This window comes from Tiliqua scincoides, chromosome 1 (genome assembly GCF_035046505.1).
Source record: "Tiliqua scincoides isolate rTilSci1 chromosome 1, rTilSci1.hap2, whole genome shotgun sequence".
In the NCBI taxonomy this organism is placed as follows: Eukaryota; Metazoa; Chordata; class Lepidosauria; order Squamata; family Scincidae; genus Tiliqua; species Tiliqua scincoides.
Window position 1 is genome coordinate 135,911,962 of NC_089821.1, and position 25,245 is coordinate 135,937,206.

At 46.6% G+C, this 25,245-nt stretch overlaps 1 protein-coding gene across 2 annotated transcripts in view; it reads left to right on the top strand.

The window, feature by feature from the left end:
* Window positions 1–25,245, top strand: part of RCAN2 (regulator of calcineurin 2) — a 60,347-nt gene that overhangs the window by 4,005 nt on the left and 31,097 nt on the right. The window contains exons 2-3 of one of the 2 annotated variants that reach the window (XM_066635892.1): window positions 12,043–12,216; window positions 14,184–14,355. The exons of the other annotated variant lie outside the window; for it this stretch is intronic. Of the exons in view, the coding sequence (XP_066491989.1) occupies window positions 12,043–12,216; window positions 14,184–14,355 (346 nt within the window). The remainder of the gene's footprint in view (window positions 1–12,042; window positions 12,217–14,183; window positions 14,356–25,245) is intronic. 2 annotated transcript variants of the gene reach the window in all.

Below are 25,245 nucleotides of genomic sequence, written 5' to 3' on the forward strand. Positions count from 1 at the left end.
GGCCTTTTTAACATCTTTTATACATCTTTTAGTTTTTTTTACAGGCCTGATTCCTCTATGAACTGCTGTTTTATGCTCTTTTTATTCTGACTTTTATCTGACTACTGTTTTTACGGTTTCTGTTAATGTGTTTTTAATATGTTTTTATCTGTTTGTTAAATTATGTTTTAATCTGTTTTTAATATGTTGTAAGCCGCCCTGGGTCCCTTTAGGGAGAAGGGCGGGATAGAAATAAAGTTTATTATTATATTATTATTATCCCCCAGTCTACCTGCTGTCTTGGTAGCCAGCTCTGCTAGACTACCTTCCCCACACTTCCACGAATGGTGGCAGAACTGACAGAAGAAGCTTGGAGGCAGGCAGAGCCCAAGAGGAAGGGCTTCTGCCATCGTAAGGTTTTGCTCGCCCCTTCTGTTGGTCAGGAAGAATAGCCAGCAGATGCAAGGAGGATGGAGCCAGGGGTTTAACTTCCTCCAAGGCTGTGAGCTGAGGCAGAGTGGAGGGGGAAGGAACACTGCTGGGGCTGGTGTCAGAGGGGCCAGCATAGCTGGCAAGCTACTGTGGCTCCAGGGTCCTGGGAGAGGGCACTGCTGATCCCTGCCATGCTGCTTGTCCTGTTTCTGTGTGGTAATAGCAGTGGGAAGGGCTGCTTGGAGGGGTTCCCTCCCTCCATTGCTGCGTGTGAGCTGCCTTCTCTCCTTCTACCAGAGAAGAAGCAGAGCTGCTGCTTGCCTTTGGCATTGCCTTCTCCTCCTATGAGTAAGCAAGCAAGCAAGCAAGCAAGCGGTGGCTGCTAGAAATGGCATCCAAGAGGCATGGATGGGAGGGAGAACAAGCAGCTTCCTCCTTGTCACCCCCATTGTTGGTCACGCATTTGAGGGTAAATGAGTAAGCAGTACTGAGGGCAAGGAGTAGCTGTCACACTTCTCTCCCCTCGTGGTAGCAACTATTAGCAGGGAGCACCTTCTCTCTGCTTGGAGAGAGGAAGCTGTTGCTGGTATCCCTAGAGGGAGGGGGCCATCTATGTTCCTGAGGGGCCCCCCTCACAAAAAAAAAAACCTGGCTTGACTCTGTAAAGTATCCTTTCCCTGGAATAAAATCCTAATACCACAGGAGCTTCCCTGGATTATGAAGAGGGACTGAAGTTCTTTGTGGCCAGGACAACCCGACATGCGAGAGTCAGACTTCTACACTTCATTAGGGAGTCTGGTTAGTCTGGTTGCACCTTTATTGTACTATACTTTTTTATAGACTACAGGCCATTTCATCATATGGATGAAGTGTTATCCATTTTTTTGTGCCAAAACATCCTGCCAACATTTTTAACCTGCTGAAGTAGATTCTTACCTATGAAGGCTCTTGCCACAATCACTGTAGTGCAGGGGTGCTCAATACGTCGATCACGATCGACCGACACAATGAGTCGATTGCAGACTTCTCTCCCATCCACGCATCCCTGGGAGTGAGCCCCGTTGACTCTACTGGGGCTGACTGGTGAGTAGACCTGGAGAGGAGCCGCTGGCAGGCTTCTCTCCCGTCCACGCATCCCTGGGAGCGAGCCCCGTTGACTCTACTGGGGCTGACTTACCTTTCCCCTGTTTTTGCACTGGTATGTATGGAGATCTGCCCCCCCCCCAACTTCCATCTGTTGGTTCTGTGTGCAAGGGGTTTTGCACTGGTCTTGCTGTGATGTCTATATAGAGATCTTCCCTCCCCCACACCTTTCCCCTGTTTTTGCACTGGTTTGTATAGAGATCTGCTCCCCCCCCCCACTTGTATTGGAATCGAGGAAGATCTGGTGAGGAGGTAGATGTGGTGTCAGCAGTGGCTCCTTTAAGGGTAAGACCTGGGCATATAAGAGCACCTGAGGCAGGAAGGGCTCCACTTATTTATGTGAGTCAGCCTTTTCCTACATGAAGATCATTATCCAAGTACCGTTCCACCATGACTGATGAACATTTGGAAGTGTGCTTGAGGCTGGCTGTCAGCAGCTACTGTCCGGACTATGCATCCTTGGCTGATTCACTTCAGTGCAAGTCATCAAAGTAAACTCAAGTAATTACAAAAAATGTTTATAGTTAATTACGTTGTGTTGTGCAATATTGGCTCATGCGGTTATGCAAGGTACACCAACATACATTGTACACATAAATGTTATATGTTATGATGGTGCGAACATTGTAAAAAAAACTCTGGTAGATCTCCGGGCCTTGCTGGGTTTCAAAGTAGCTCTCGAGCCAAAAAAGTGTGAGCACCCCTGCTGTAGTGGCACCCACAAGAGTAACAGATTCTTCCCCTGCTCCCTCCCAGCAGCAACAGATTAACATGGTTCCAGCTCTGGAAGAAAATTGTATTTCTCATGACCCACTCCTTAATAAAGGCAAGGCATCCCTTTGCAGGTGTCCCTTAATGGCCACTGGTATCGGATTTCTGGAACCAACCTTGATGACTTGGCCCTTACTCAACAATGCAGGGCCTAGCTCTGAGGCTCTCGTCTGCCTCTATGGACTGAATTGTAGCCAATGAAGAACAAGCCCCACCCAACCTGATGTGCTTGTTGTGGCATTCCAGCTGCTCTCTAGCTCATGGTGGAATTCATAAGATTGTGAAAATGGAAAACAAAAAAATCATATCAAATGATGGTTTTAAAAAGCCCTACACATTAGCCACTCTGGAGGCAAAAAATGTTTTAGTAGCAATGAAAAAGTAGGAGCAGGTGGGTTTGCTAGTGAGGGCTGGGTGGGACATGCTCGGTACAGCCAGGTGTAGTAAGTCACAGGGCATGGCTTTTTGGGACATCACTTCAGGGGTGGGGGAGGCTTGTGCCAGGTCTATAGAAATATAATAATAAAAATAATTGATCATTCGCAGTTCTTTAGTGGAACCTCAAATGGAACCTTTAATGGAACCACAAAGCCTGCTGCATGAAGTGGGTCCCCTCCTCCCAGTCAGAGGCAGGGCTTTTGGAGGTTTAGTTTGATCACATTGTCAGGGTAACAGCTCAGCTGGTACAATTGAAATGTATGCAGTATTCAGAAAAGAGCTGAAATGAACAAAACATGTTTGTCGGGGGGGGGGGGACTGGACTACATTCCTTTTTAAACTTCTAGAATATGTTTCATTTGTACACTATAGACTGGGTATTGTGTTCTGCTCAATCTGCATTTTACATTTCTGGACTTTTTGCCAAGCTAATTGTGAGTAGTTTTTAATTACACCCTTCTTCCAACCTTTATGTGATTTGCACAATATCACCCATGTTATCACCCATGTTATCACCACAATATCACCATGCACAATATCACCAGTGTGTGTGTGTGTGTGTGGGAAAGGCCCTGCACTTGGTCCCCAATGGTGTCTTGGGCTCTCTGATGGTGCACGCCCTCTGAGTTTTTTTGTCAAATGGAGAGGAGACCTTGTTACTGAGCTGCAGCTCCTTCTCCCAACCTTCAAGGGTAGGGGAGGAAGAGGAAGCACTAACACATTTGTCAGTAAGGAAGAAGGGAAGAGAAAGAGGAATGGTGTAGCTAATGATTGTGTAGCCCAGTGCCAAGCGCAAAATGTTGCCCCAGAAGTGACATCACACCTTTGCTTTTTCAAAAGTGAAAAGGCATCTATCTGCTACCTGGGCTCAAAGAAGATTTATAGCCCTCCCCCCCCCCGACAAGATCAAATTAATTAAGTAAATAAAAAGTGTGCCCCTGGTAGGTTCGAGACACTGTGTTGGGGTGAAGAAGGATGGTTATTCTTCTCTCGCTAAATATAAGAGGGGCACCTCTTGAACAACAATCATTTTCATAGGTCAATTCTGAGTTAAGAAAATCCACTTTTTGTTCTATAAGGCAACTGTGTTTTCATTTTCTGGTTAATTGGCCATAACTTTTGATAGAATACAGATATTCCAATGGAGTTTGTTTCATTGCATTCTACATTAAATTACCTATCCAATGATATATAACATGATGACATTAATAATATATATCAAGATTTTCACAATTTTGGTTACTAGTGTCAAGCTCAGCTTGTTGCCCCCCTAAACTTAGATGCCTGGTGCAACTGCTACCCCCTGCACCACCTTAGCTACGCCATTGAGGAAGAGGATCTGTGTCACTGCTGAGCCTTGATGTGACTGTTCCTACCACTATCTCCACTGACCTGTGGACTATTTACAGTGGCCCTTGAACCATCAGAAAAAGCCAATGAAAAAGTTAGGAGGAATCATAAGCCAAGTGAGTCTCTGACTTATTCAGTTGCTGCCTTCACCTATCATCTTCCATCTGCCAAGTGGGAGCATCCACCAGTGATCCTGTGAGAGTGAGGGATCTCTGGAGGATACTTCTATTTGCAGATGGGAGGTTGGGCAGGTGATGATGGCTACCTCACAAATCTCCCAGTCTGTCTACGCTGTCCGTGCAATAAGGCAGTACAGGCAGTTCCCATTTTACATAAACCTTGATTTATGTAATCTTGATTTTATGTAAGATTTGGGCTGTCTGTTTGCAATCTCAGTGCATTGTCTGCAGTTCCAAAATCCTGTATTTCACACCTGGAGCAAAATCTCTGTCTCAGACTGGGAGCCTCTGGAACTGTTGGGCGGGGGGGGGGGGGAGGGCATCTGAGCTCTCTGTTCTGAAAACAAAGCTGGGATTGTTCCCAGTTTACCTGCTGGCACATGTTTCAGAGCACCACCAGAGTATGGCCCTTCCTCTGTGCAGTCTCTTCAAGCAAAAGAGGGGCATGCTGGAAGTGATGGGATGCTAGTCTGGATAAGCCTTTGGTCTGATCCAGCACATTTCTTATACAACATGTAACTTGAGAATCCTAGCTGTTCCAGTTGGAAGTTACCTTGGAGGTCATCTAGTCCAATCAAGATGTTTAAAACTGGTAAATAAATATTCTTAATAATTGTTATCTCCTGCTCAGTGCTGGCCAGATGAGAGAAGTGAGAATTATACCACAAGAGATAAACAAAATGGATACACAAAATGGCCTCTGTTCAAAAACATGCTTGCAAGGGAGCTAAACCTCAGAGACCTTTGCTAAGGTGACAGATAGCTGGAAAAGGGATTTGGCCAAGTTCAGACTGACACAGGGGTGAGAAATGCTTCACTTGCTGAAGTTCCCATTTCTGCAGAGAACTGAAGAGCTCTGTCGTCCATGAATGTCTGACCCAACCTTGGTGTACTCCTGAAGAGGCACTCTGGATTACAGCAATTGCCTTGTCTTTAGGTTGTCTTCTGGTGTCAACTCCTCAGAGTGGGCTTCAAACCAGTCTGCCGCCTTGTTGGTCTTCTTGCCGAATATGGACAAGGCGGTGTTGTAAACGGTATTCTTGAAATGTTCCCATCTGTTGGATGCGTTTGCGTCGGCCGGGCCTGGAAGAGATTCCTCAAGCGCTTGTGCAAATTCCTCCACTTTTCTCTGATCCCGGGTCTTGCTGGTATCAATGCGAGGTCTTCCTTCCTTTTTCGTGTGGTACAGTCGCTTTGTTTGCAGTTTCACTCTGCTGCACACCAGGGAGTGGTCAGTGTCGCAGGCAGCACCATGATAACTGCGTGTGATCTTGATGCTGGGAAGGCTGGAGCGTCTGGTGAGGATCAGGTCGAGCTGGTGCCAGTGCTTTGATCTTGGATGTCTCCAAGAGACTCTATGTTGGGGCTTTGTGTTGAAGAATGTGTTGCTGACACAGAGACCGTGATGACAGCAAAACTCTAGCAGGCGTTGGCCATTTTCGTTCATCCTCCCAGTGCCAAACTGACCTAAGCAAGTGGGCCATGAACTGTTATCAGCACCAACTCTAGCATTGAAATCGCCGAGGATGAACAATGGCTCTTTTACAGGGATTTTCTTGACAGTGGTGGCCAGGTCATCATAGAATTTGTCTTTGGCTTCTGCTGGAGACGACAGAGTCGGTGCATAAGCACTGATGAGAGTGATAGGTCCTGCTGATGACTGGAGCTGCAGGGACAAAATTCTTTCACTTCCCACAGTAGGTGGGATGATGGATTTCAGCAGGGTATTTCTGACTGCAAAGCCAACGCCATGTTCCCTGGTTTCGTTTGGTGGTTTTCCCTGCCAGAAAAATGAGAAATTTCTCTCCTTGACAGATCCGGAATCTGGCAGCCTAGTCTCTTGAAGGGCGACGATGTCCATCTGCAGTCTGCTCAGCTCCATGTCGATGACAGCTGTTTTGCGTGCGTCGTCTATTTCTTGCAGGTCATCAGAGAAGCCAGGTGTCATTGTCCTAACGTTCCAGGTGCCCAGCTTTAGGGCAGTAGTTTTCTGTTTTCTGTTGCATGGTGCAGAGTTGTCGATCCGCTTGTCGGTTTTCACCCTAAACCCCACGCACCCCATGAGGTTAACGGACCGTGGCGAGGCAACACCTTACTGGCTGGGGACTGCCCAGCTTAAGGCGGGCGGTAGCTGCCCAATGAGATGCAATGATCTCTCCCACCGTCGGAAGCAGCCCCTGGCGTCATGCTCTACGCCAATCGAGCAAAGACTTATAACCGGTAAACTGCTGCTTCCCGTGTTGTGCCGACGCCGTATGGCGAAGTTGGAGTGTCCTCTCCAGTGCGCGAAGCCTGGGTAAAGAAGGTATGGAGGATAGGCTGTTACCCATGCAGCAAATCCCCCCTCTCCACATCGCTGGAATGGTCCAATGGAAAGGCAGAAGCCAATACGGTTGGTTCCAGCGGCGTCGCAGGAGTTGCCAGAACGTGACTGTGTTCAGCCATGAACTGCCTAAGGGACTCCGGCTCCTGATTTTGCCTCGAGGTTGACTCCTGAAGCCTTTTCCAGAACTGGATGTAGCCACAAGGCAGTGGAGGTTTGAGGTCAGAGTTTCCTTCTCTTAGATGAGCTGCCTTCCTAGGCTGACGAGTCCCATCTACCCGGTGGCTGTTTAGTCGCCTCTTACGACAAATACAGCCAAACTGAGGGCCTATTCTTAGCCCCCAGCCCCCAGCCCCCACTCTGAGGAGTTGACACCAGTCATTGAGGAAAAGAGGAGAGCTCAAGCAGCATACAAGGCCTGTCCCAGTGAGCGCAACCTGCAGGTCCTCCGAACTGCTCGCAGCAAAGTCCAACAGACTGCCAGGAGATGTGCTAACGACTACTGGCTCCAGCTTTGTTCCGAGATACAGATAGCAGCTGACACGGGCAACATCAAGGGGATGTATGATGGTATCAAGCAGGCCCTAGGTCCAACACAGAAGAAAATTGCCCCTCTGAAGTCTGCCACAGGCGAGGTCATCCAGGATCGGGCGCAGCAGATGGAACGCTGGGTGCAGCACTACTCTGAGCTATATTCCAGAGAAAATGTAGTCACTGAAGAAGCACTGAACAACATTGAGTGCCTGCCTGTGCTGGAAGAGCTTGACAGTGAACCAACCCTAGAAGAACTTCACATGGCCCTGGACTCCCTTGCCTTTGGCAAGGCACCTGGAAAAGACAGCATCCCTGCTGAAGTCCTAAAATGCTGCAAAGAGATCATCGTCACTGAGCTGCATGAAATCCTCTGTCTCTGCTGGAGAGAAGGTGGAGTACCTCAAGACATGAGGGATGCAAACATCATCACGCTGTACAAGAACAAAGGTGACAGGGGTGACTGCAACAACTACCGCGGCATCTCTCTCCTTAGCGTTGTAGGAAAGCTGTTTGCCCGAGTTGTACTAAAGAGGCTCCAGGTACTTGCAGAGAGCGTCTATCCAGAATCGCAGTGTGGATTCCGAGCCAACAGGTCCACCACTGATATGGTATTCTCCCTTAGACAACTGCAGGAGAAATGCAGGGAACAACGACAGCCACTCTTTATAGCCTTCATAGATCTCACAAAGGCTTTCGACCTGGTCAGCAGAGACGGCCTCTTCAAGATTCTCCCCAAGATTGGATGTCCACCCAGGCTCCTCAGCATCATCGGATCTTTCCACGAGGACATGAAGGGCACTGTTGTCTTCGATGGCTCCACATCAGACCCTTTTGACATCCGAAGCGGAGTGAAGCAGGGCTGTGTTCTTGCACCAACCTTGTTTGGGATTTTCTTCGCTGTCCTGCTGAAGCAGGCCTTTGGAACTGCAACAGAAGGCATCTATCTCCGGACCAGATCAGACGGAAAGCTCTTCAACCTCTCCAGACTGAGAGCAAAATCCAAAGTCCAGCTGAAATGTCTGCGTGACTTCCTCTTTGCCGACGATGCAGCTGTCACTACCCACTCTGCCAAAGATCTCCAGCAGCTCATGGATCGTTTTAGCAAGGCCTGCCAAGATTTTGGACTGACAATCAGCCTGAAGAAAACACAGGTCATGGTTCAGGATGTGGACTCACCTCCCTGCATTACAATCTCTGAGCATGAACTGGAGGTTGTCCATGACTTTGTGTACCTTGGCTCAACGATCTCCGACACACATTCTCTTGATACCGAGCTAAACAAGCGCATCGGTAAAGCAGCTACCACGTTTTCCAGACTCACAAAGAGAGTCTGGTCCAACAAGAAGCTGACGGAACATACCAAGATCCAGGTCTACAGAGCTTGCGTCCTGAGTACACTTCTGTACTGCAGCGAGTCATGGACTCTTCGCTCACAACAGGAGAGGAAACTGAGCGCTTTCCACATGCGCTGCCTCCGACGCATCCTCGGTATCACCTGGCAGGACAAAGTTCCAAACAACACAGTCCTGGAACGTGCTGGAATCCCTAGCATGTATTCACTGCTGAAACAGAGACGCCTGCGTTGGCTTGGTCATGTCGTGAGAATGGATGATGGCCGGATCCCAAAGGATCTCCTCTATGGAGAACTCGTGCAAGGAAAGCGCCCTACAGGTAGACCACAGCTGCGATACAAGGACATCTGCAAGAGGGATCTGAAGGCCTTAGGGATGGACCTCAACAAGTGGGAAACCCTGGCCTCTGAGCGGCCCGCTTGGAGGCAGGCTGTGCAGCATGGCCTTTCCCAGTTTGAAGAGACACTTTGCCAACAGTCTGAGGCTAAGAGGCAAAGAAGGAAGGCCCATAGCCAGGGAGACAGACCAGGGACAGACTGCACTTGCTCCCGGTGTGGAAGGGATTGTCACTCTCGGATTGGCCTTTTCAGCCACACTAGACGCTGTGCCAGAACCACCTTTCAGAGCGCGATACCATAGTCTTTCGAGACTGAAGGTTGCCAATACAAGGTTGTCTTCTGTATTTATTAGTGAAAATATTTTATTTATATATTTGATAAAGATATATATTTATTTAAAATATTTTTATCCCATCTTTCCTCCCATAAAATTTTTAAAAGCACACAGCTTTATAAACAAAACCTGGGAAGGGTATAAAATGCATACTTTCACCAAGGATGGAAAGGAAGTGCTATTGTTAACTGTACTGAAACAGACTGAATCTGAAGGGAAGGTACTTATGCATGTTATGCTTAATTATGGAATTGGCTCTAAAATAAGCAAAAAGTCATGTTAGCTAATTCTGGCTGTTAAGGTGGTAATGCTCAAAGCACAAAGCAGTTTTTAGTTATTAATGAGTAGCTGGAAGGAAATGGATAGCTTAAGATGCAGGCGAGAGCTATTAACTCTGGCTGATGATTAATGTTCTTTGCTGAGGTCTGTACTGTTATCAGCTGAAAACAAAACAACATCAAAAACTTAGCTGAAACAGCATTATATATATGACATACACTGTGAAGAGAACATCAGCACTGAACAAAATAGTTGAATGTGAGTGCAATTATTTGGAAAGTGTGAAGCTTTTGGGACGAGAAGGTGACTAACAGCAAAGGGCGCTTCAGAGCTTTTGAACTCTATGGTACAAGGGCAAATGGACTACAATTGCTGGCTGTATCTTAGGATGCATGAAGTTGTGGAATCTGAGGGGGAAAAGTGATTCCCTACCCAACGGTTTCAGTCTCTTCTTTCTGACTTTTCTTTGGAAAGAGGGGACAGGACTGGTCCATCCATGAGGCAGATTTAAGCGGTTTCCTCAGGCAGCAAATTGGTGGAGCACCCACCTCCATCTGCCACTTGCCCCTGCTGCTACTCTTCTTCCTTTCACTCCTTGGACTGCAAATAAAGAGGGGGTGGAGCAGAAGAGGAAGTGTGGAGGAGAGGGGAGTGGTGGGCTAGAGCATCTCTATCATATTTCCTCTTCTGCTCTGTCCCCTTTCTTCTTTTTCCAGTCCAGGGAGTGGGAGAAGCATAAGCCAGCACATCACTTGGTAAGGGGGGCCAGGATTTGGCACTCCATCTCAGGTGCCCCAAGGTCTTGGCCTGGCCCGGGTAAGAGACTCTGAATGTGCTTACTGTGTCTTGACACTGCAATCCTTGGGGGGAAGTGAAACCAACCAATAATACCCTCTCTTGATTCTCTCTTAAAGAAAAGTCATATCAACAGCCAGAGAACCTCCAACTTCTATAAGAGGAATCCAGTAATGATCTTCCAGAATTTCTACCCAGAAATACTGCAGAGCTGTAAGGCTTTTGACCATATGCATAAGAAATTCATTAACAGTCCTAGAGAAGTTGGAGTTTCCTACTGCTCAGGCTTCGCTTTTCAATTAAATTCATTATGAAGTACAGATGCTAGCTGCTGCAACACACAGAGAAATTCATGAATTGTTTGGGCCAGGAATACCTGTGAATTCAGGAATACATGTGTCAGTGTTGGATCAAGCTGATGCATACAAAGAGATAGTGGAGATCTCAGATAAAGTTTATTGGATACTCCTACAGTTCAAGCAATAGAAGGCAATGGAATCAGCTCCTGAAAACACTGTCAGGCTCAGAAAGTGCCTGCTAGTAATTGAAACAGATAGCACTTGAATGCTTGCTGAAGACAACTGACCCTTGCCAGTTAGATAAATTGCTCTAAATACTAGTTAGGCCAAATAGCACTTTTCATTTTTTTCTCCATGTCTAATAAGGCAATATTTGTCTGTTGTTACAACAATATAAAAAAAACCCAGGACATTCAGACCACTAAACCACAGTTTTAGTGTTGCCTATTTTTCTTTTTTGGGGACACTTCTAACCCCCCACCCCACCACCACCAAAGCTGCTGTATTGGTACAGTTGCTTAAGACCTGCTGGAATATCTTCTTGCAGTAGCCTTTGTAATGTCATCATACAAGTGCTGTTGTGAATTGGGGCTCCTTCTTCATGTCTGGAGAAGCAAATCTGTCTGTCTAGATCAGCCATTTTCAACCACTGTGCCATGGTACACTGGTGTGCTGCAAGTGGTCCACAGGTGTGCCACAGGAATTTGGGGGAAGGTCATTTATTAGTAGGGCCAGTGGGGGATGTGAGCCCCCCACTGGCAGAATGGTGTGCCTTGTCAAAAACCTGATGATGTGCCTTGACAATTTTAATGCCTTGTCAGTGTGCCTTGAGATGAAAAAGGTTGAAAATCACGGTCTAGATCAGGGGTGCCCAAACCCTGGCCCTGGGGCCACTTGCAGCCCTCAAGGCCTCTCAATGTGACCTTCAGGGAGCTCCCAGTCTCCAATGAGCCTCTGGCCATCCGGTGATTTGTTGGAGCCCACACTGGCCCGATGCAACTGCTCTCAGCGTGAGGGCAACTGTTTGACCTCTCATTTGCACAACCCTCCTTCCAAGAGAAGATGGATAAAAGTAGGATTTGAGCAGTTCCGTTTTCCCTTGGTCACCAGATACCAATTGGTCATCATTGGGCAGCAATCCCACCCTTTCATTCCTCTTCCTTTGTTGAAGGAAGAGGGAGGAGATTGAGGAAGACAGATAGGAGGGATGGCTTCAGTTTTGATACTGAAATAGGAGGAGAGGAGCAAGCAAGGCAGAGGCAAGCATTGGGAGGGCATCAGATGTAGAGAAGAGGCACCGAGTAGGTGTGATCGTTGAACAAAAGTAGTGTTTGGCCAGATATGTGGCAGATGAGGAGGAGGAGAGGAAGAATGTGTACCAGAAGTGTCAACTGCTCTGTCTTTGTTGGTTTGTCTTTACGTTGATCAGGAATTTACAGAACAAAATTGTAGCAAAATGAGCTTTTAAGATGACTAGAATCTTTTTACATTTGCAGGATAAATTTGAGGGTTTGTTCCGTGCTTATGATGACTGTGTGACATTTCAGCTGTTTAAAAGTTTTCGACGTGTACAGATAAACTTTAGCAACCCCAAATCAGCTGCTCGCGCCAGAATAGAACTTCATGAAACACAGTTCTGTGGGAAGAAGCTAAAACTATACTTTGCACAGGTAAGAATGGTCTTGGTATAAATATCTTTCTTCACTTGCATACAGATAGTACGATCTTCCGTAAGTTACAGCACAATCCTATGTATATCTATTCGGAACAAAATCCCATTGTATTTGATGGGGTCTACTCCCAGGAAAGTGTGCATAGAATTGCAGCCTTAATATTGTCAGAGGAATTCTGTTTAATCAGATCTGTGGCAAGTGATAATGATGCTTATTTAAGCTGGAAAAAATAGCTCGAAGTATTGCTGAGCATTATCTGATGCTGCAAAAAGTGACTTGGACAAATATGACCAGCATTTAGGCACAGTTATTGGGGTGAGTTGAGAGGATTGTCTTGTTACTGTACAATTTAAACACATGCTTTTATGTACAGGAGTACATTTCCTTCATCTCCTATAAGCAGGATTGTGTTCTGTGAAATCATGAAAATCAGTTTTTCAGAACACACAGGAATGTACTGTTGTCAAATTTCTTATCTAAAACCCAACTTAGCTGGGCAGCATACCAATGAGTTGCAAATGTGAGCATAGTGTAGTCAAGATCCTAAATACTTCCGCCAAAAAAGGTGAAAAAAAAATCACATTTGGAATTATGTGGTGTAGTAACAATGTTAAGACATATACCAGTCATAGTGCAGTCCACCAGGGAACCCAAATAATTTGTGAGCCAGTTCACACATGGACTGATGGCAGAACACTTTCATGACATCATTCCCCATCAGCAGTGATTGCCTGGCAGAACAGTTACCTCTACCTCTCTGCCTGGCAGTGATTACCAGGCAGTAGAGAGCCTGGTGTTCAGCAAGAAGGGTGACAGCTCTCTGATGTCTTTCTGTATGCGTGGTGGCAGCTTACCGTTTTGTGGAATTTCATGAGCAATATTGCTTCCCTGCCACACTTTCTGCACAATGTATATAGTATGTGCCCTGGACTCCCTATCTTGGAGATGCTGCAGCTGTGAGTGGGAAGGAGGGCTATTTATTGAATACCATTTCAATATATTGCCAGACTGTGTGTGTGTGTGTGTGTGTGTGTGACAGACAGACAGACATACGTCAAAATTCTCAGATGCATTTCCTATGCTTTGTATTGCAAAGCAATATATTTGCAGACTCAAGCAAAAAACATGAAAGTGGAAAGAAGCAATTAGCTTTATAGAAAAGCATGCAAGTCAACAACAAAAAGGATGGCAGGAGGACAAATCAGTCAGTCCAGTAATTCTGTGCTATGTGCCTCAGCGCGCAATTCTAACTTGGACTTGGGTTGGGGACTTGGCCTGGGAGGCCTTCCTTGGGAGGAAGCCAGGCCGGCACTCCCAGAAGTGCCGGCCTGTGGAGGCTGACGGAAGCTTCTCTGCCGGCTTCCTCCCATCTCCTTGCATCCAGCCAACACAAGGATGAAATGTAGATGTGGGGGAGGCTGGGAGGAGTAGGGAGGGAGGTGTTCCTGGGTGGGGGGAGGGTGGGTGGCCCTGGGAATGGGTGGGCAGTGAGAGGGAGGCGGGGCTGGGATCTGGCAGATATGCCAGACCCCAACCCCCGTTCCTGGGGAGAACGGAGCGGCTTCAAGCCGCTCCGTTCTCCTTGAACTTGTGCCACCTCTGGAGGTGGCACAAGTCCGATGAGACCCATTGGGGCCAGCAGTCCTTACCCAGGGGTAAGAGGAAAAGTTTCCCCTTGCCTCAATAGAAGGATGCCTCCTAATGCGAGACTTTCCAATACTCCATTCTGCCTTGTTTTGTACAGTGAGACTTCTAAAAAGGAGACTCATTTAATAGTCGCCTGGTAGTTGGCAACACTGTTGCAAATACAGCTAACAATGAACAAGCAAAATTCCATGTAAATGCTATCTTGGGATGTATCAACAGCATCCATATGTAAACCCATTCTTTGCCTTGAGCTCTGTTTTGTCCTCCCTCTGCTGCAATGAGACTTCCAAGTCTGTTTCACTCATTTATTTTAAAAGGTTCAGACTTCAGAGATTGATGGGGACAAGCTTCATTTGGCTCCACCCCAGGCAGCAAAGCAGTTTCTCATCTCACCTCCAGCTTCCCCTCCTGTAGGTTGGCAGCCAATAAATGATGCAACACCCGTTATGAACTATGACCTCCTTTACACGGTTTCTAAACTGGAGCCAGGTGAGTATCATGATTCTTCCTGCACATGAAAAGCTGTGAAAACAAATGGAACCAAGGCATAGCTTTCCTTTTCAGTCATTTAGACAAAGTTGGTAGTTTCATGCTTGTGAATGCAGGTGCTGTTCTTGTCTCTAGGCATTTTAAAGGTATTCAGACACAAAGGGCGCAATCCTAACTGGCACTTAGGCAAGCATGTTTGTACCTCCGTGGGAGGAAGTTGTGTCGACGCATCTAGATGCGCCGACGCACGGAGGCCAGCAGTAGCCTCCGTGGCAGCTTACTCACCGCCGCTTGTGTCGGTGCACCCGTGCCAACACAAGCGGCGAAGCTAGGCATGGGGGGGATGTGGAGGAGGCGGGAGGGAGGTGTTTCTGGGTGGGAGGAGGGTGGGTGATGGGCAGCCCCAGGGGTTGGAGCACAGGGAGCCGGGGGCGGGGCTGGGACCTGGCAGTTATGCCAGATTCTAATCCCCGTCACCGGGGAGAATGGAGCAGCTTCAAGCCACTCTGCTCTCCTTGGACTGAGGTCTGAGGAGACCCATTGGGGCCAGCAGCCCTTACCCAGGGGTAAGGGGAAGAGCTTCCCTTTGCCTGTGGCTGAGCCGCTGCAGCCAACCAACCTGCGCTAGATGCAGCGCAAGTCTCCTGGCTTGCCTGCTCCAGCGCAGGTTTGGATTGCGCCCAAATTCACATAGTTCTGGTTCTAAGTTATTTATTACTTGTAATCTGTAAGTACTGCAAAACTTACAGCCCGGTCCTATTCTTTACTAGCTCTGACACAGCTACCACCACACAGTTAGCCTTCACAAAAGCACTGTAAAGTGCTTTTTGATTACTTGGGAGTAAAGGCACACCAGTGAGAAGGCCTATGTTGTTCTGCTGGTGCCAGATCTAGAGCTGTGACTGCCAGAGTAAGTAAGACTGCCCCTTGCGATGCAGGGGGCAGGACAGGATGGGAAGGGGGGTGTTTCTGAGTGGGAGGAAGGTGAAGGGGGGACAGATCAGGCCTGGGAAGGGGTGAAATTGGCAGAGAGGGCCCATGCCATATCCTTATGGGATATAAATATTCTCTTGCCCCAAGAAGACCTCCAGCATGCTCAATCCCAGTGCTTCGATACAGCATGAGCTGTGCAGCCCTGCTATGCCAGTGCTGGATAGAACTGGGGTGTCCATCTGGATTACTGCTTATACCTGCAGGAATAGTGTTGCTGAATGTTGCATTTTATAAGAAGAGGGAACAGATGCCATTGAGCGTAGGTCTCAGTGAGTTTCAGTCTCTGATTTATGGTCATAGGTTTCTAAGCGTGTCTACCGATGTTTAGGTTTTTTCAGTAACCATGATAACTAGAAACATGGTTCTAAAAACTTTTGTGTTTTCAAGTGCTCTGTACTGTTGCATGATTATGGTTGTGCCAAGTTCTGTGCTTCTGATTAACTAGAACCAGCACCAGGATCTTGACTATTAGTTCTGTGTCTTTGTAGATACCATCTCTCCCCCCTCTCCATAGCTGGAGACAGTGCAACAATAGCAAGCAAGCAACTAGGTGACCCCACCTATGGGAGTCCTATAATCTGTGGGCAAACTCTGAATGCTCACATGAGACCTAGTGAGCTGGAATAGGACACAATCTTTTCAACTAAGAAACATCTGGCCATTCCTTGTGTTCTATGAAATGTTTCCAAATACCTGGACCTTTCATATTTGTGCTTTTAGTTAACAGTTGCAGAAGAGACTGATTAAATTAGCCTGATTTTAGACAACTTGATGATGATGATGATGATTTTAGACAACTTCTTGATGATGATTCAATAAAGAAGTTCACAAAGCTGTTTACGTAGCAGAAGAAATAAAAGGGTAGATCTCTATCCCATAGGATTTCACAACCCCCCTCCCCCTGCAAAAAGACACAAGTGAGACACCTGCAAACAACTACAGGAAACAATACTGGGCTGAAGAGGAACAGTTGCTTTCTCCCTGCTAAATATAAGAGAACTGCCACTTAAAAGTAGTCTCTTAACCCAGTTAGCAGGGATGGTATAAATGGCACCTTCGGGGTATTTATCAAAATAAATATGCCATAGAGCAGTGGTTCTCAAACTTTTAGCACCGGGACCCACTTTTTAGAATGATAATCTGTCAGGACCCACCAGAAGTGATGTCATGACTGGAAGTGACATCATCAAGCAGGACAATTTTTTACAATCCTAGGCTGCAAAGCTGCCCACACTTAATCCAGGAGTAAGTTCCATTTACTATCATTGTTAAAAGCATATACATAGTAGCCTGTTAAAAATACAGATGTGTAACCTCTGCATTTCCCCAAATGCATTTCCCCAAATGCAATCACATACCATGGTAGCATCAAGTCTAATATATTAAAAAAAAAATAGAAATGAATGGGGACCCACCTGAAATTGGCCTGTGACCTACCTAGTGGGTCCCAACCTACAGTTTGTGAATCACTGCCATAGTGTCTATAGCAGTGATTTTCAGCCCTCTTTTTCATTTCATGGCACACTAACAAGGTACTAAAATTGTCAAGGCACACCTCAGTCTTTTGACAGTTGACAAGGCACACCATGCATCCCACAGATGACAAGCTGCACCTGCTGAAATTCTCTCTTCTATACACTTGTTAAAGGTCCAGCATCCCTAAAGTTGAAAGTTTGAGCACCCCTGATTTAGACCTTCCCTTCCCTAATAAATGACTTTCCCTCAAACTCCCATGGCACACCTGCAGACCATTCACGGCACACCAGTGTGCCATGGCACAGCGGTCGAAAATGGCTGGTCTATAGAATCATTACTTTGATAAATACCCGGAAGGTGCCATTTGTATCTTTTCAGAGGCCATAGAGGCTGCTACCTTATTTATAAATGCCAAGAGGTGTGGCTATAATGATGATTGAGCAGCTGTGCTCCCCCCTCCCCCAAGTAGCAGTTTAACCCTTGATGCACATAGCCTAATATGCCATCAGTTTCACGAACAACCAAAAATTGTGTCTGGACCCACTGATAGGTCCCAGACCCAAGGTTTGAGAATCACTGCTATATAGACTAATAGCACAAGCCTATGCATGCCTACAAGGAAGCAAGCCCCATTGTGTTCAATTGGGCTTACCCCCAGGAAGGTGTGTGCAGGATTGCAGCCTTAAATAATGTATTGTTTGGGAAATTTTGGCAAAGGGAAGAGGGGTTCTAGTACCTGCTTCAGAAATCTATAGTGTCATTCACCATCATGCAAGCTGATGGTTTCCTTCAGGATTGGTAAAGTTTGAGAACCACCCTGTATCCATCGGGTTCCCTTCTCATATCAGGGGAAAGCTTAGCTTCTCAAGAGAAATGAGCTAAGAAATATAAAATATTCTGCACTAAAGTATTTTATAGAAATCATGACTGACAGTCAGCAAATAGCTTCCTCCTTGCAGGGCCTAGGAGAGGGGGGTAACGGGGGTAGTGTGTACCCGGGCCCAGGGTCAGAAAGGGGGCCCAGGAACCAAAGGAGGGGACCCAGAAATTTCCTGGAATCTTACATTTTCCAATCTCACCCAGACTCACTGCCCATATGGGATGGTGGGGGCATTACTGTGGGCACATGACAATGACTACTGCCATAAGCCATACACACCAGGCCCAGGAATGCATACATTCCTTAACAGTGTCACATCTGGGAGGAAACTAACCTGCTCTTTCACTAGTGGATCTGCTTACCATAAAGTAGCTGGGCAATAGCTACTGCAGAAGTCAGTTTTGGTGTACACAGGACACTTTCCATTCTAGTGTGAGCTTCAATACAATGATACTCATCTCCTGCAATGATTTTCTGTATTTCAAAGACTTTAGTATGTTTGGTTTTCTGTATTACTGTATCTATCTGCCAGCTCTGTACAGGCAGGTAGACCTGAGCTCTGCATTGGAAAGGCTGGTAAACCTGCACTCCAAAGACTATTCTGGCTATTGCCACTTTCCCCCTGCCTGTTGCCCTCATTCTGCCCACCCCCATTGCTACCCTCCCCACTCTGTTTCACCCCTGCCCTCTTTGGGAAGGGGCCCAAAAGAACCTTTGTACCGCCTGATAAAAGTCCTCTCAGAGGCCCTGCCTCCCTGTCTTTCTGCCAGTGAATTTTCCCCACATAAAAGGACTCTGGATATAGCTTCAATTATATTGCATCTGTTATGAAAATGTGTTGGTGCAAGTGTTGCATAAAAAGGACCTGCACCCTCCCCTTTTTCCTGCTACAGTGGTATTGCAAGTGAAAACATTTAGACAACTTATCTGGGTAATAAGTCATTTCCTGTTCCAAAGCACTGGAATATGAAATGTTGCTCATTCTTCTGCACTCTGGAATATCACTGCATGAAGGTCATCTTCATCCTAGCTTAAAGAGCCTGCAGGGAGCAATATGAAGAGTCATTGTTGGGTGTTTTTTTTACCCTCTTGCTATTTTTGGCACAAGTTGTTGAGATCAATTTTAGTTAACTGTGGATGACAATTCAAAAATGAGCTGCCATTTTAAGATACATGCTATAATTAGTCTTTTATTTTTAAAAGCAAGAGCAGAAATGCTCTGTGCGCAATGCATCTCTTTTTAAAATGCCCTTCTATAGGCTCTAATGTGTTGCTGAAATGTTATGCTTATTTTATATGGCAGATTAATTTAGTTTTAACATTTTTGGACAGTGATTATTTTAAAAGCTGCAAACATTTTGGATTCTTGATATTTTTGCTCAGACGCTTTGTGTAATAGACCTTTCCTTGCTTAGAGGCACCAACAACCATAAAAGGCTGCTCATTAATAAAAACAAACTATGTAACAGACACAAATGCAGGGACAACCCTACTACAAACCCCCAAACCAATCTGTCTTCCTATTAACTCCAACGATACCATTACAAGACCCAATAATGTCAGCTGCACCATCCGGCTCATTCACTTACCTGTTCTCTCAGCATGATCTGCAGTCTTCATAAGACAAACAAGTCAGTCTATACACAAAAGCATAAATGGACACAAATCTGATATCAGAAATGGCAGTATTCAGAAACCAGAAGAACATTGTAACATGACTGGACACTCTGCTATAGGTCTTACAGTTCAGTCTAGAAACTCCAAAGGGAGATTAAACCAAGACTCAGCTGAATTAGAGTTTATGAGGCTTGGCAACATAACCTCAGGACTCAGTTGAGATCAGGGGTTTGATCACATAGCAGCATTAACTTTCTTAGCTTCACTGTGGTCACCATGGTTATTTTGTATCTGTATATGTTTAAGCTTGACACACATTTACAGCCCAATCCTATCCTTTCCCCTGCTGATGCAGTTGCACCAAAAAGGTACACGCTGAATCCAGTGGCAGGAGGCTTCAGAAGGGAAAGGGGATGACCCCTTATCCCTCCCTAAGTCTCCCACCCCACAGTAGGTCAATTTGATCTGCACCAGTGATTTTGTTGGTGCAGGTTGAAAGAGAGAAAGGGGGTGGGGAGGCTGCTGCTGAAGGGAATAGGATCTGCCCCCTTCTTGCTCCTCCTGCCCAGTCCTCCTGCTGGCTCATCTGCTTTGGCAATGTGTGTCGGAAGAGCCCAGGTCTCCTGTTGGTGCTCTGGCAGCACACTACTTGGTGTGCTGCCAGGGCAAACCTTTATGGTTGCTTTTTATCAGCCAGTGCAGACAGAACATTTGTTCCACCAAAGGGACAATCCAGTAGGGCTGTCAGTTCTTCTATGTTTGACTGTATTGTTTTCAATCTTTTTTTCCCCCTCTAAAAACTCTGTCACAGTTTGGGGCTGGTCTCTGGGACCCACACAGTCAGAGCAGGATAATCACTGGTGTAGTGAGATGTAGACGTCTGATAAGACAGTTCACATGTGAGTTTGGAGAGCTGAAATGTGTTCGGAAAAGGGTTTCCAGCCATTCTGAGAGAATATACTGTCCCTTAACATTTGACAGATGTAAAATTATATGTAGTGTAAATAATATAATTATTTCTCTTAGGCAGTGTTGGCCGAGTTTTTTAGAAAGATTAGATGAGGAGGGAACACGTCATAGCTGTTTAAAATTGGTCTGATGGTGACTCCTGGTTTTGGGCATGAAAGCTGAAGCCAAGAAAAGTCTAATTCTTGGACTCCAGTCAGAAAGGAAACTGTGGTCACTGTGGGATTCCTGTGTAAGAGGAGGTTCAGCTTGGTTTTGTGTTCAGCACTAAACTACCATGGCAGTAAATGCAAGATGGATATTTTTAATTTGCATTATTTCCAGATAGTGGATACTCTGAGCTCTTTTCCCACCTTAACTTTCTTGAGGAAGATGGAGACCTATGTAACCTTAAATGCTAATGCAGCATCCCATGGACATGTGAGCAGAATGTGAAACATTTTGGTAAAAGGATCCAATATAAGCCCCCCTCTCCTTCCATGGAACAGTCTGCCTTGGGCTTTAAGTGGTCGCTGGATAGCAACCTGTCAGAGAGGCTGTGGTTGTGGATTGCTTGCGTTGGCAGGGGGTTGGACTTGATTATCTTGTAGTCCCTTCCAACTCTGTGTTTATGCCATCTCCTGTGTCTACTACACTGCAATATGAAAAGCCGTTCAAGCCATGCAGTTCAGCAGTCTCCCTTTGAAACATTTTACAGCCCACTCTTCTCCAGACTCCTGTGCACAACCTTTTTGAGGTCATAGACCCCTTTGAGAATCTGACAAAAGCTATAGACTCTGCAGAAAAAGTGCAGATTAACATATACATGCAAATACGTTTTGCTCTTGGTTCATGGACCCACTGAATGCCAATAATTTCTACTTTTAAAGTACATAGAGAATCCTCTGGAGACTAGCAATCATTTGTCATTTGAACCAATGTCATAGAGACAGGGAGCTTGATAGGCTGTTTGTGGAGGGATTGAAAAACTGGACACATGTACATCAGTCATTGCAGCTCTGAAACACGGACCTTGGAGGTGGCTGACAGCATTGATGTCAGTCCAGAGAAATTAACTGAAGCCTGCAGGGAAAATAGGCAAAGCAGAACCTTATAATTTCTCCATAATACCACAGCCAAGTGTTTTCTTCCTTTATATTTTAGCCTGTCAACAAGCCCACTAGTGCTTCACCACATTCAGATTAGGGAAAAGGAATTCCAAAAATAGAGAAGCGCCAGCAATAATATAGCCATGGTGACAAAATACTCCCAGTATGAAGGCAGATTTATAGATGTTGTCTGCAATCAAGTTGTCTCCCATCTTTCATATTTTTAATTCTCTGTGTAGAGATAATCTCTGAATAGGGCTCCTCACTCTTCTCACTTTGAACAGTGGGAGGTGAAGCCACTGAGGCTCTGGTTGAAGACCCAGCAAAGAATGGGGCGGGAGGCAAGGAGCAGGTAGTTTGCCCACCAGAAATTCCCAAGCATGCGTCCTGCCAGAGCACCCCAAAGATAAGCCCTGGGAATCACACACCACATTGGCTTGGCACAGGGAGACTTTCTTCGGGCACAGGGCTTCTCCCTGAGACCCCTTCAGGAGCTCCATAAGAGCACAAGCAGAACGCAATCAAACCCACACTTTCCTGGGAGTAAGCCCCATTGACTATTATGGGGCTTACTTCTGAGTAGACATGCCTAGGATTGAGCATTCAGCCAGTGGTGGCCCTGATCCAGTGATGGGGGAGCCAGCCAGCCAGAGACTGTGGAGGTAAGGGGGGGCTGCTGTGTGGAGGATGCTGTTCTGTGCAAGGGGGAAATTGTGGTGGTATGCTCTGAACTGTTGGAAAGGTTAATCTGTCTCTGAGCATGTGCAGAGTGCACCTTCCTCAAGTGACTGCAAAACACTTTGGGGCATGTGTGTGGCACAGCATTCTCCTGCTTAAAGATGATCAGGCTGCCTGGCTGTGCTCAGTTTGGTGATTGTGGAACTGAGATCTGGGGAGGGGGTGGAACAAAAGCTGTTGGATATGTGTTGGGGGGGCTGTTATATGGAGGATGCTGTTTTGTACAGGGGGAATGTGTTGGGGGATGCTGTTGGGGAAATGGCGAATCTGGATGCACTAATTATTATTATTAATAAATTTTGTTATGGGGGTGACAACATTTTATGGGCCCTGGGTGCCAAATGGTCTTCATACGCCACTGGAGCACTGACTGGCTGGCACCCAGTTTTTCCTCATTACCATCAGGCTTTCCCAGCAGCTCTCCTTCCATGTTCCCAGCCAGGCCCCCTCCTCTTCATCCCCTGAAGCCCCACAGCATTTGCATCTGAATCATAGCCCTTTAAGTAATGCCAGCCAGCTGTCCCTCCCCTCCTTTCTTCCATCCTCCACTCTCAGCCACCCTTTAGCATCCCTCATACCAGCCTCTTTTGCTCTCCTGTAGTCGGCTTGCTCCCATGTGTTTGGTGTGGTGCTGCTGCTTCTCGCTGACAAGGAGGCAGTTACCCTCCCTCCTTCCTTCCACCCCTCATTCTTCTCCCTGTTCACTGGGTAAGCCACCTTTCCCCTTCAGGAAGCTGCAGCAGCAGCAGAAGCAACAGCATAAAAGGAGAACCTTCACTGTCCTGCTCCCAGCATGGCCAGATGTCATCACTGCCAAAATGTAGGACATCCAAGAAAAAATGTAGGACATGGCAAAATGAAAGCTAAAAACACTTGTATATTGATTTCATGTGGTTAATTGAAACAGTAGATTACTTATCGTTAAATTTAAAACGATATTACATATAATTTATTAATTACAAGCGGGCTCTATGCTGCCTGCTCACGGGGAAAAGGAGGACATTTAAGTCCTTTTCCAGAACAGGAGGCTGAAAAAGAGGACATCTGGTCACCCTGCCTGCCCCTGCACTCTCAATGAAAAGCAGCTGCCTTGTTAAACTTGGGGTTTGATAGCAGATGAGGAAGAGAAACCTTTTTTCAGTGAGTTTTTTTTTTCTTTTTGAGAAAAGAGGCAGAAGGGGGTTGTGGAGAGCATTTTCTTTTCCCACAGCATTTTTGCCTCAGGAGTCAAGCCTCAACCCATCCTTTTTTGCATTTTAAGGACAATATTAAGACATACTGTAGGAAGACCTGAAAATCTCCTCTCTTCTACTTTCCCTGACAGTTTTCCTGGAAAGCCATGTGCCTTCCAGTGGCTTGGAGGGGCAAAAGGAGAAGAAAAGGGGATGCAGCACAGAGTGAGGCAGCAGCCCCTTTGGCTGTCACGATCCACAGTAATCTCACTGAGGTGGGGGAGTGCAGAAGCAGCAGAAGGAGCAAAGTTGGCATGTCTGGGGAGGAAAGTGGGCAAGGAGAAGCTGAGCAAGCTCCTGTGGGAGCATGTTCATATTTGGCACATGGGTGTTCATCTCATGATTCCGGCTGGCAATGATGCGGAGATGGTGAGGGCACTGCTTGCAGCCTTATTTCCCAGTGGCAGTCCTGGCCCTGTTACCGCCCATGACCACAAACTACCACCCCATCACCGCCTGAGCGGCCACCCTGTGCCTCCCTTCCGAAGGCCCAGGGAGGCTGTGTGCACCCTCCCTGACCCTCTGAAGGCCTTGTAAAGCCCTCGGAGGGCTGAAAAATATCTCTTCTGGTTTCCTCTGTGAGAAGGGAAGGGTTTTTTTGGATCCTCCAAAGGCTTTACAAGGTGTTCAGAGGGTTGGGGAGGCAGTGTGCTGCTTCCCTGGTCCTCGGATTGCTGCACTGGCCAACTAAGTGTCACAGGGATGCTGCAGGAGAATGGATTGCAAGGCACATTGCGAAGCTGCCACCTCCTTCTTATGTTCCAGCAGCTTCAGGATTTGGCCGCTGCCCTCCCTCCTCCTCCTCGTCCTCCTCTGGAGGCTCATCCAGTGAAGCCACTGCCCTCTTCCCTGGGAGAACCCAGAAGTAACATCATGACATGACATCACAACATTTCTGTTGTGGAAACTGCTGCCCCAACAATGCCTCTGAATGTAGTATTTATTAAATGTAAATATAAACGCACAGCCTAAACCTATGGGCATGCTGAACTACTGGAAAGTATGTTCCAGTGGTATAGCATGTTTTATGATGGTCACAAAGCGCAGAGTGACCAGGCATCCTCTTTTCCCAGGACGTGTCCTCTTTTTTAGCCTCATGTCCTGGAAAAGAACTTAAATGTCCTCCTTTTTCCTGTGAGCAGGCCCCTGCAGGCAGTGCATAGTCCTCTGGTAATTAATACATTCCAGGTTGCGTCTGATCATCCACAGACTTTTCATTCGCGGATTTGGCTCAGCATAGGTCCACTGACCCGAATTGAGCTCCCAGCAGAGCTCTGGTCATGTCTGGAGGGCATTCTGAGGGGCAGCCTCCACAGCCCTCAGAACGACTTCTGGGAGATCTTAGAATGTCACTTCTGTGAAAACCAGAAGTGACTTTTAAAGTCCTTATAAGGCCTTTGGAGGTCCATGGAGTGCTTTCCCGGCCCTCTGAAGGCCTTTTAAGACCTTTAAACATCATTTCTGGTTTTTGCTGAAAACCGGAAGTGATGCTCTAAGGCCTCCCTGAGAATGCTCTGCTCCAGTCATGTCCAGAGGGTTAAAGTTGCCAAATCTGCGGATTTCACTATCTGCGTATTTTGGTATCTGCAGGGGCCTGGGAATGGATCCCCCACAGATACTGAGGCACCACCTGCATATGTAATAAATTATATGTAATATAATAGTGTTTAAATGAACCCCATAAAATCAATATAAGAGTGTTTTTAGCTTTTATTTTTACAGGTCCTACATGTTTCTTGGATGTGCTACATAACTGGGTGCCTTGTTCTCTTTTGCGGTTATGACATCTGGTCACCCTAACAAAACATGGCCTACCATTCTGTGCAGCCAGGCTGCCACCGCAAGTGGTGAGTGGCTGCGTGCTAACAGCTCTGACACCGGTAAATCAGTGGAGGAGTGA